This window comes from Python bivittatus, unplaced genomic scaffold, assembly GCF_059951505.1.
Source record: "Python bivittatus isolate LINGU-HERP-01145 unplaced genomic scaffold, Pbiv_v1 ctg000810_np1212, whole genome shotgun sequence".
Classification (NCBI taxonomy): Eukaryota; Metazoa; Chordata; class Lepidosauria; order Squamata; family Pythonidae; genus Python; species Python bivittatus.
This window is the reverse complement of record NW_028277111.1, coordinates 4,854,389-4,865,777: the sequence shown is the minus strand read 5'-3', so window position 1 is coordinate 4,865,777 and position 11,389 is coordinate 4,854,389. Positions and strand designations below refer to the sequence as shown.

The window sequence follows — 11,389 nt, the reverse complement described above, 5'->3', positions numbered from 1 at the left end:
CGGCCGGAAACCGATTGCCAAGGAGCCAAATCGTCGGCTTCCTGTAAGGCTCTCTGCACTTGCAGAGCATCAGCCCTTTCAGGCAAGCCTTTCAGGAATTGGACACCACAGAGCCTGTTGGAGCGCTACGATGCACCCCTTGTGGGGTACAAGAACAGAATCTTGAAAGCCTGTCAGAGTTTCCCACTGATGTCTTTTATGGGATTCAGAATCAAGACAGGATTATTTTTACTCTCTTAAGCAAGCAAAATGCTGAATTCCATTTCCTGTCTGCTGCTTTGCTCCACCTGCTCCCTCTAAATGAGGATGCAACTTTCTCCAGAACCTTTCTAAAAATGGAAGGTTGGAGATGTTCTAAAGTTGTCGAAAGCAGCTGGATGGAGAAGCCTTCCTGAGTGGGGGTGTGAGAAACAAACCTCAAGTTCCAAAGAATTAAGACAAATATCCACTGAAACAGCAAGGCATGGCCATTTATTGAAATAGTACGTTGTTGCAACAGTGGGTGTCCAACAAGTAGGCACACCCTGTGATAAGGTTCATGCACTTTTTATTCCCTATGCCCGAGCGAAAAGACCCTCCTCCATTTCCCCATTGGTTAGGTACTCAGGAGTTTACAACCTATCTGAAGTGCCTAAACTACCCACGTGAATCTCCGCCCTTTTTACATCTCCCATTACCCTTATTTTAGAAGCCCCTTTCCCATATTTATTTCCTTCTATGGCAGTTTTTGACATTACTAGTACGTGCTCAGCGAGGTGGTTTCAGATCTTGTGTAACTATTACAAAACCAACTCAGGTCGGTTTGTTAGCTCTCTATTCAGAGACTCACGTACACAGGCTTCCTTGCATGTTACCACATCTTCTCCATTTCTTCTGCTTATTTTAAACAATCTAGCACTTCTTTACACTACCCCCCCCCCCGTGCAATTAAGGACCTTGATTGTATCACTATATATGTTTTGCTTAGAAAATCAGGGGCCTGAGAGATCCCCTTCCACTACTAGTTGCTCATTTTATTTTAAAGCATATATGGTCAAATTAGCTTACTTGCAAAAACAACACTTTTATCATTTCTCACAGGGGGACACCACAGCCCCCTTCCTCCTGACCCCATGGAAATAACCCCCTTTCTCCCCTCTTTGCACGAGGTGCTGCATTGCACATGGCATCCACCAGGGGCCCCCCTCTGCAAAGAGGGGAACAGCATGCGCTTCACCGTTGGGCCACTGGAGGGCCACTGCCACGGTGGCTTTCCAGAGGAGGGTGGGAAAAGGAGTGACATCATTACTCACCTCTCTAGGAAGCTGCACTCTCTCTCTTTAACCCTTTGAGGTAAAAAGGCTGCAGGGAAGTCTTGCAGGGAAGTGATCCAGAGGAGGCCCTTGTGCAAAGGGAGGCAGAGGGTTCCCGCGCTGGAGAAGGGAGAGACGCAGGCCAAGTCCTCATACTGGTTCAATCTTCTGAGTCCTGGGTTTGGGCGAGCCTGAATCCCGTGTTCCCCTGCCACTCCTTTCCATGCAGTAACAGGCAGGGTGGAAGCAGAGCTCCAGACCAGCTGGGTTGCCCCCAGGAACAAATCCAGGATCCCCAGGAAGGAGGAGGGGATCTGTGGGAGCCCTTCGCACCCTATTTCCTGGGAAAAGCCTGGGGGGCGGCGAGAGGGACATTGCAAATCTCAAGCAGGAAAGAAGAAAAGCTTTGCAAGGAAGGAGGTGCCCGAGATTGTGCCTGCATTCTCACCATGTGCTGATGAGGCTGAAATAATGTTGGATCCTCTGCAGTTCAACTCATCTTAGGAGGGTGAGTGAACTAGGACATCCTCTTAAGCTACATTCTTTCAAGCCCTCTGCTTTGTGTGAACTCGGCCCCTGCAGTTGGGGGATCTGTTTGGGCTTAGGCCATGTTGTCTGAACCCGCCTGGGTGTCCGGGTGTGACTTGGCTCTTCAAAAGCAAACCCTGAAGAAAGGGAATTAGAACATCCCAAGCCAAGCTCATTTCACTGGCATTGCATTTTACCTGAGCTGAACGTTCGTGCTTTGTTAACCTGTTTGGGGTTTGGCGTGTTGTGTGAATCCTGCTTGTAGGGAAATGTAGATATGGGTTTTTAAAAAGCCAGCCCTTCCTTCTGAGCAAAAGAAATAGAAAATGCTCCAAAATGCATTTATTGGGTATTCCAAAATCTTCAGTGATTTCAACCCCTTTTTGCAACACACACACACAAATAAACACAGGACGTATCTGATCAATGCCACTGCCATCCTCAGAAAAATAGTGGCTTCCGTGGGGATGAGTGTTGTTCAATGGTGAAATCCATCACTTTCTAATTCTTGGAATTTATTTTCTTTTCCATCTCAGACCCACAAACTGGAAACCTTTTGTAGGTGCTCACATACAGACAACTTCTCTCTTGGGCAAAGAGGGCTGAATGGCCTGCTGTGGTCATTCCTGCAGCTACAGGAACAGTCCTATGAATGAAAAGGCATTTGGAGAGCCACCAGGTCCCTCAGACCCCTTTGGAGTTGCGTTACTGGACAGAGAAAGAATGGAGACACAACCCTTAGCAAGTGAGGGAACTGGAGAAGGCCCTTCTGCTATTCAGCCTGGGAGCTGTGGGGAGATCTGGGCAAGAACTGGGCAGAGGATCCTGGAAGAGGAAACCATCCGTTCAGAAGTTCAGCCCCAGAACTTCAGGAGCATCCAATACCAGGAGTATGAGGGTCCCCGAGGACTTTGCAGCCATCTCCACTACTTTTGTCGTCGATGGTTGAGACCAGAAAAGCACACAAAAGCGCAGATGCTGGACCTGGTTGTTCTGGAGCAGTTCCTGGCCCTTCTGCCCTTGCAGATGGCGAGCTGGGTGCGGGAGTGTGGAGCAGAGACCAGCTCCCAGGCGGTAGCCCTGGTGGAAGGCTTCCTCCTGAGTCAGGCGGAGGAGCAGAAGGAGCCGGTCGAGTTGCAGGTGGGAGACCTTCATTTTGGGAGCTCAGAAGGGGTTTGAATGAATAAACAATGTATTTAAATTCTTAACCCCTCCCGACCAGAGTTCTCTGGCATTCCTAATATGTGGAGATGTTTCATTAATTCTTGTAGGACATTGTTCCATTATCCATTCTAGAAGAAAGATTTGGGACAGCCGTTCCTTTCTTACTTTTCAGCCTCACTGATGGACACTGGGGGCTTTGAATATGTGTTCAGAGAATAAGAATCCACTTCACGTTGTGTGATGTCAGTTAATTCTTCTTCTTATCTCCTGCCTATTATTTCAAGTCCTTCGCTGTGGGCATCAGAGATCCTGAGGGAAGGAGGAATCCATCCAGTCCCCCTCAGGAGCTGTTTTTCAGGAAGATCCCTCAGGAAGATCCAAGTCAGATCACTTCAGGAGGTAATCGAAGGCCCTCCCATTCCCCAGAGAGATCCCAGCTGTCTCATCTTCTCTATGTCCTCTTCTCTAGAATGCCTCCTCCTATTTTATTAATTCTGCACTTTAAAATTTTCTCTCCCTCACAGGGAAGACTCAAACAAAGTTGTCTGCTCTTTCTGGTGGAGCTGAAACAGTGGCTGAACCTCCAGCTCAAGTAAGAGAAGGAAATTTATCTATTAGACTGTATTCTCCCATTGCTTCAGGAAGTCAAGCTGGTTTACACAGCAGTCTCTCCTTCCATTTTCCCCCCTTTTTTGGGCTTGGGTGTTTTCTTCTCCTTGAGCAACATGGAATGAGGAATACCAGATTCAAGTTGCTCTCAGTCAGCTTAGCCTCCTGTGAAGACTGTGGTTCGGATACAATGGTTTGTAATTTCTTCCTGAGATTCGTATTAGGATATCTTTTTTTTAAGACCAGTACTTAACTCTCCTTCGGCTATTTACTTTTTCTACTATTAGTTTACAATAACTATTTTTTAAAAAAGTTCCACAAGGGATAGGGATAATATTATTACAGCTGTAGCAACTGCTAAACAGAGACCCATTCTTTTTTTAATTCTTTGACTTGGAATTGTGCAAGGCTGCTCAAAAATAACTAAATACTCAGATTGGCACATTGCCATTTTTAAAAAGCCTTGTTTCCAACCAGTGATAAGAAATATAAGCACATCAGATTAAGACGTAAGTCAGGCCATTAAAATCCAATGAAAGTGGCCAGATAGAAAAGTCTGTAAGTAGAAATTGTTCTGAAAGAGCATATAATCAAGGAACTTTTGCCTTGCAAAGTAATTTCTAATCCTCTGTTTTCTGCCTGGATTTGGAGGCCAAGGAATCCAGCTTTGCAAAGGCTGAGAAATGTCCTTCCCAGAAAATTGCCTCCGCTGTCTTGCCTCCCATTCAGCCAATGGCTCAGACTACTAGCAGCCTCCTTGCAATCCGAGGAGGAGAAGAAACCGGCTTGTGTGCCTCTGGATATTGATGGCCCCCCACCCAAATCCCTGGCTGGGTTCTCCCAGGACTTTCATGAAGTTGTTGAGCATGGGCACGATTGGTCCTTCTGGGGACACCATAAGCCCTTTGCTGAAATGCTAGAAAGACCCCCCCACCCCAATTTCACTCTGCAAACACAGGAAGGATTGGAGACACTGATAGGTGGGGTTTCTGAAGGCCATCTGCTAGTTAGTTCTCTCAAGACACTAAGAGTCTTTTGAGGTTGGGTGCATGGATTGATTGATAGATCGATCGAGAAGGAAATTGGGGTTGTTTTCACTGAATGGCACTGAAAGTCCTGCAGAACCAACCAAGTTGATCAAACCTGCCTGAAATATTTCTTCAGCCAAAAGCTTTTGGCTCTTTCTATTTTCTCACCTAAACCTTGGAATCCTACCAAGCATTGCCATTTAACTTAATGTATATCTTTGCTTTGGGAATTTGTGAAGAATAGGACAAATCTTGCAAATGCTCCTGGCCTCTTCTGTTCTTTTTTTCCTTGTTCAGGGGGGTCTTGTGTCCTTCGAGGAGGTGGCTGTGTATTTCTCTGAGAAGGAGTGGTCTCAGCTGGATCCTCACCAAAAAGCACTTCATTGGGAAGTCATGCTGGAAAATTATAGGAATGTGGTCTCTCTGGGTAAGGGTTTGCTTCTCTCCCATCAGAGAGTTTGGGAAGATATTTGTAGTTAGATGCCATCACCTATTACTTATTTAAAAAATCTCCAGCCAGATGTCATCTCTGCTCAACTCCATTACCCTGATCTCAGCTTTTTGGGCCCATATGCTTCCCTATCTGTCCTACAAAGGATTGTCATTTATTCAGGCTGTTGAGTTAATGACTTGTCTTCCTTTTCATTTCTATCCTGAGCCTTGGGGTTAAGGGCAAAATGGTGCTGTTTTTCTGTTGCAAACCTGCTGTTTACGGTTAATAGAAGACCTCTAGAATTTTTTTCTCTGCAACCATGTGATTTTGGCAAGAGAAAAATGAATAGCGAATGGAAGGTAGTTTGGATAGAAAGAAAAGGACGAATTTCAAAATTGATTTAGTTCTCACTGGTTTTTGCTGTTATTGATCCCCCTCCAATAAATGTTAGGTTTTCTCCTAATAGCTCCTTGGATATTTCCCTTGATTCTTCCTTAACTGAATGCTGACTCTGGGTAAAATTTGGTTATATAAGTATAATTCTAAACAAAACGGATGCTTCAGATGTTTTCAAAGCTTTTATGGTTCATGAATATAGAAATTATCATTTCTATACCATGTGATTGTAAGCATACAAATGTGCAATATATTGGAATTTGGCAAAATTTCAAAAAGAAGTTCATATGACTTCCTACTGTTTGATCTTTTTCCCTAACCTTACTGTCATTTTCATTTCTCTTATCCTTTGAAGGTAATCATAGGCAGGAGAATAAAGATTCCAGTGAAAAATTCCAAATGGTCAGGCATGGAGGCGCAACAGAGAAGCCTGCAAGTCAAATGGAACCAGAAAGGCATGAGGGAATCCAGTTAAATAATTGGAATCAGGACAGCTCATCTTCCATTGATGCTCAGATTCAAGACTTTATTTTCGAACAAGGAAAAATAAAGAAAAAGTATGTTAGCAAAAGTGTAAAATTATTAAAAGACAGATTAGATGTAACTGAACACTGTCCAACACAATCCAAAGGAAAAGATAATATATGCAGAGATAATGGAAAAAATTGCAATTGGACTTTCACTGTTTCTCATGAAAATAGGTTCCTTACATCTCATAAAAGGATCTACATAGGAGAGAAGCCATATAAATGTTTGGAATGTGGAAAGAGCTTCAGAACAAGCAGTCAACTTACTACACATAAAAGGATCCACACAGGGGAGAAACCACATGAATGCATGGACTGTGGAAAGACCTTTGCTCATACCAGTCAACTTATTGCCCATAAAAGGATTCACATAGGAGAGAAACCATATAAATGCATGGAGTGTGGAAAGAGCTTCAGCCAACTCAGTAATCTTACTTGCCATAACAGGATCCACACAGGGGAGAAGCCATATAAGTGCACTGAGTGTGGAAAGAGTTTTACTCAGAAGGATCATCTGAATTCCCATAAAAGGATCCACACAGGGGAAAAACCATATAAATGCATGGAGTGTGGAAAGGCCTTTACTAACAGCAGTCAGCTTATTGCACATAAAAGGATACACACAGGGGATAAGCCATATAAGTGCATGGAGTGTGGAAAGAGCTTCTATGAAAATGCATCCCTTACGAAACATAAAAGGATCCACACAGGGGAGAAACCACATGAATGCATAGAGTGTGGAAAGACCTTTGCTCATAGCAGTCCACTAATTGCCCATAAAAGGATCCACACAGGGGAGAAGCCATATAAATGCACTGAGTGTGGAAAGAGCTTCAGGCAACACAGTAATCTTACTTCCCATAAAAGGATCCACACAGGGGAGAAGCCATATAAGTGCCTGGAGTGTGGGAAGAGCTTTACTCAGAAGGAAAATCTGAATTCCCACAAAAGGATCCACGCAGGGGAGAAACCACATAAATGCATGGAGTGTGGAAAGGCCTTTGCTAATAGCAGTCAACTTATTGCCCATAAAAGGATTCACACAGGGGAGAAGCCCTATAAGTGCATGGAGTGTGGAAAGAGCTTCAGCCAACGCAGTAGTCTTACTTCCCATAAAAGGATCCACGCAGGGGAGGAGCCATATAAGTGCACAGAGTGTGGAAAGAGCTTTATTCAGAAGAGTAATCTGAATTCCCACCAAAGAATCCACACAAGAGAGAAACCATATAAGTGCATGGAGTGTGGAAAGGACTTCTGTGGAAATGATTCCCTTGTGAAACATAAAAGGATCCACACAGGGGAGAAGCCATATAAATGCAGAGAGTGTGGAAAGAGCTTTATTCAGAGCAGTCAACTGATTTCCCATAAATGGATCCACACAGGAGAGAAACCATATAAGTGCATGGAGTGTGGAAAGGACTTCTGTGAAAATGGATCCCTTATGAGACATAAAAGGATCCACACAGGGGAGAAGCCATATAAATGCAGAGAGTGTGGAAAGAGCTTTATTCAGAAGAGTTATCTGACTTCCCATCAAAGGATCCACACAGGGGAGAAGCCATATAAATGCACAGATTGTGGAAAGAGCTTTATTCAGAAGGGTCACCTGAATTGCCATAAAAGGATCCACACAGGGGAAGAGCCATATAAATGCACAGTGTGTGGAAAGACTTTTACTCACAACAGTAATCTTACTTCCCATAAAAGAATCCACACAGGAGAGAAACCGTATAAGTGCATGGAGTGTGGAAAGGACTTCTGTGAAAATGGATCCCTTATGAGACATAAAAGGATCCACACAGGGGAGAAGCCATATAAGTGCATGGAATGTGGAAAGGACTTCTGTGAAAATGGATCCCTTATGAAACATAAAAAGATCCACACAGGGGAGAAGCCATATAAATGCAGAGAGTGTGGAAAGAGCTTCATTCAGAAGGGTTATCTGACTTCCCATAAAAGGATCCACACAGGGGAGAAGCCATATAAGTGCACGGAGTGTGGAAAGAGCTTTACTCAGAAGGGTCATCTGAATTCCCATAAAAGGATCCACAAAGGGGAGGAGACATATAAATGCATGGAAGGCAGCAAGGGCTTTACTACTAGCAGTGATTTTACTTGCCATGAAAGGATCCACACAGAAGAGAAACCATATACTGTAAATGTGTGGAGCATGGAAAGAGCCTCAAGAGGAGCAATGACCTAATTTCCCATACACAGATCCATTTGGGTGAGAATCCATGTAAATTCTAGATTTGTTTAAAACTATGTATATCCTGTTTGCATATACTGAACTAGGAAAGGAAGATTTCTTTGAGTCTGACCCTCACAACTGACAGCCCAAGAGAAATGAATTTACCAGTGAAAACAACAACAATGGGCATGTGCTATTTTAATTAGGAAGTGTGGATTTTTGAAGGTACTGTCATTTTAGGTGGTCAACACTACTGCACATCAATAAGAAAAAATCTTTTATTTTATTTTTTTTAATTAAGTTTACGTTTATCCCATTTTCCAGTTGATCCTGGTTCTGGGAGGGATGTGAACAGGCAGAGATTTAACAGGTGCTGCTTCCTCAGGCTGTAGAATGTGCTGCATCTCCCTGTTTCATCTCTTCAGGACAAAGCTTTATTCGTGTTTCTTTCACTATAGCAGACATGCAGCAAGAAATTCAACTGATCCACAATCACTTCCCATAATTTAAGTTTTCCTTCTTTTGCCTGGTCTTCTTACAATTGTTTCCCCCTCCCTTTCTCATTCCTTACACTCACAGTTTATCAGAGGACCCTACACTTCTCTGTCTTCCCAAAAAGTTGGAAATGGTGCAGCAGAGAGATTCTGCAGTCTGAAGCAATATTATAATCCAAAGGGAACTCAAGTTCCATCAGACTGTACAGAGAAAGATGGAATGTGATATTGAATCGTCCCATTGACTAATTGTGATATTGAATTAAAAGTGACAACTAATTGGATTTGTGCTTTACATTTCTCATGAATCGCTCCCTCCCTCCCTCCCTCCCTCCCTCCCTCCCTCCCTCCCTCCCTCCCTCTTTCTTTCTTTCATCCCAAGTTAGGGCTACTCAGGAGAATGAGAATCAAAATAACATTACAAACTGACATTACAAAGGATCAAGCCAGAAGGGAGACCTTTGGAAATCAAGGGGGACCAAAATAAAATAATATGAAATTAAGAAAAGCTACTTCAGGAAATGACTTGAGTTCCTCCTGACCAAACAGACAGAAATGAGAAAGGGAACCACCTCTGTGATGTGAAGATACCAAAGAATAATCAGACTTATTTCTATGGTGTAGAACTGAGACCTGAGTCAACCAGTATAAATGCAGAAGCATGGAACATTTTTCCATCAAAGGCCTCTCATTATGTGAGAGAATTGTCACATACATATCAATGTAGGATGTATGGAAAGAGCTTCAAGATGAAGAATTCCTCTCACAAAAGGAGCCAGAATGATGAGAAGCCCCCCAAATGCATGTGGAAAAGACTTTTTTTTAAGCATTAGGGCCACTTTTGCGTTCTTGTGGTGTGACAAGGGCTAGGAAAAAGTCTAAATCTGACTTAAATAAAATTAATTAAACATCAGTTGTGTGCTTATTTTTCAGACATGCATTAAATTCTCTTTCTCCTTGGTTGTAATAAAAATGACTAAAAAATTGCAAGGATTTGGGGAGGGCCATACTTCAGGGTTTCAGAGGCTCATGCTGGTTTGAAGCTGAGGAACCTTGATAGGTAAAAGAAATGGGCTGAAAAGGTTTCTGCAAGAGTGAGCAGTTAACTGCGTTCTATTCAAATGGCTTTTTAACTGCTTCTCCCCCCCCCCAATTTAAATTCTTTGTTTCTCCCACCTAAATCTCTTTTTTCTTGCATTGTCACTTCCAGATGCAGAGGAACCTCTTCAAACCAGTGGAGTGGCTAGAACAATTTTAAAACAATTTTTTATTCATGTTTATCCATAATGTAAAGATATTCTGGTTGCCTTAAATTCTCCAAAGGTCTTAAGCTTCCTACTCATATTTCCTGAGGCATATTCCTTACTCAACCCCTAAGTAAAACAAATTCTCCTTTTCCTCCTCCTCCTCCTCCTCCTCCTCCTCATGGTGTTTCAGCATTATATTAACTTTTCATTATTTGCCTTCATTTTCTAATTCCATCTTTTCGCGAGTCACATATCAGACAACTCTTAATTTCTCCACCTCAGCACCTTGTTTTAAGGTAAAATTTCTAGAATGTCTATGAGTTTTGAGCTTTTCCTTCAGTTTTGGACTTGTTTTCTTTTGAAATTTAATTTTCTTCAGGATCTTCAGGATTATTGTTATGGGCTGCTACTTGGTGTTTCAAACATTTATTAGCTGCCCAGAGTCATGAATTTGAAAAGGGCAGCTGTATAAATTGTATAAATACTGTATAAATAAATAACAATGCAATAAATGCTGCATAAATACTAAATGAAAATCAGTACAAACCTTGATTTTCCTAACCTGCCGCTTCCCTCCCTGTGTCCCTTCTGGCCTCCATCTTCCGATGCTTCAGGCCTGAGCCTGGAAACAACCGGAAGGCACAAGCCGTGTTTCAAAGAGACGATCCTTGTTCTTTTCGTACCACCCTGCCATTTCTGACAGGACTTTGCTCGTTTTCGAGGCCTCCTCAAATCTCTAGCGATCCCTCAGAGTGGCTGTTGTTGAGGAAAGCGAGTTTTCATTCTCCACAGAGTGTCTCGATCTTCACAAGATCACAGACGGTTCCTAGACATTAATAATAGGAAGATCTACAAACTGCGATGTTCCGGAGATGCCCCCCCCCTTTCTTAGACAGCCAGTACTTTAGAGGGGCCCTTTCCTTCTACCCCTGTTGGAATATTTTCCTTATTTGCATGCAATGGTGCCTCTCCTTTTTCAAAGTTGTGAGGTAAAGGGAAGGCATGCTTCAGTCGTTCTTGTCAACGTATCGGTTTCCTCAACATCCAATCCTTCCCCCCTCGCCCAATTATCTTTTTAATCCTTGTCATTCCCAGTCAGTTTCCTCTGGGTGCACAGCCAGGGAAGCAGCAGCAGCTCTGCTATCAAGTCAATCTCAACCTCACAAGGTTTGCACTCTGCACAGGTACAGACACTCAGTGAATGCTTGGGGCAAACTCAAAGGTTGGATTGTGATGATTAGGAGGCCTGGAAAGCAAGGAGCATATCTCAGGAAGCTATAAAGCACCGTTTGTAAACATAGGGCAAACGCCCTGAAGGGGGGACGGGAGGTCAGCTCACATTGGTTGTATACGAAGGCCATGCATTCTCCCTTCGTCATTCATCTTCCGCCCATTGGTCCTGACCTCCAGCCATGTAACTAGCAGGCAAGATGAGAGCACGTCCTGCAGAAGCTGAGGCAAACAGGAGACACAACAGGAA

General features: G+C 43.3%; 1 protein-coding gene across 1 annotated transcript; it reads left to right on the top strand.

Moving 5' to 3' along the window:
* Window positions 1–2,510: 2,510 nt before the first annotated feature.
* LOC103052259 (uncharacterized) lies at window positions 2,511–8,979 on the top strand. Its single transcript, XM_088129412.1, is given in 6 exon segments — window positions 2,511–2,960; window positions 3,269–3,383; window positions 3,509–3,576; window positions 4,919–5,048; window positions 5,806–8,127; window positions 8,130–8,979. Coding segments are annotated over 6 exon segments (3,150 nt in total). The 5' UTR covers window positions 2,511–2,543; the 3' UTR covers window positions 8,228–8,979.
* The last annotated feature ends 2,410 nt before the right edge of the window (window positions 8,980–11,389 follow it).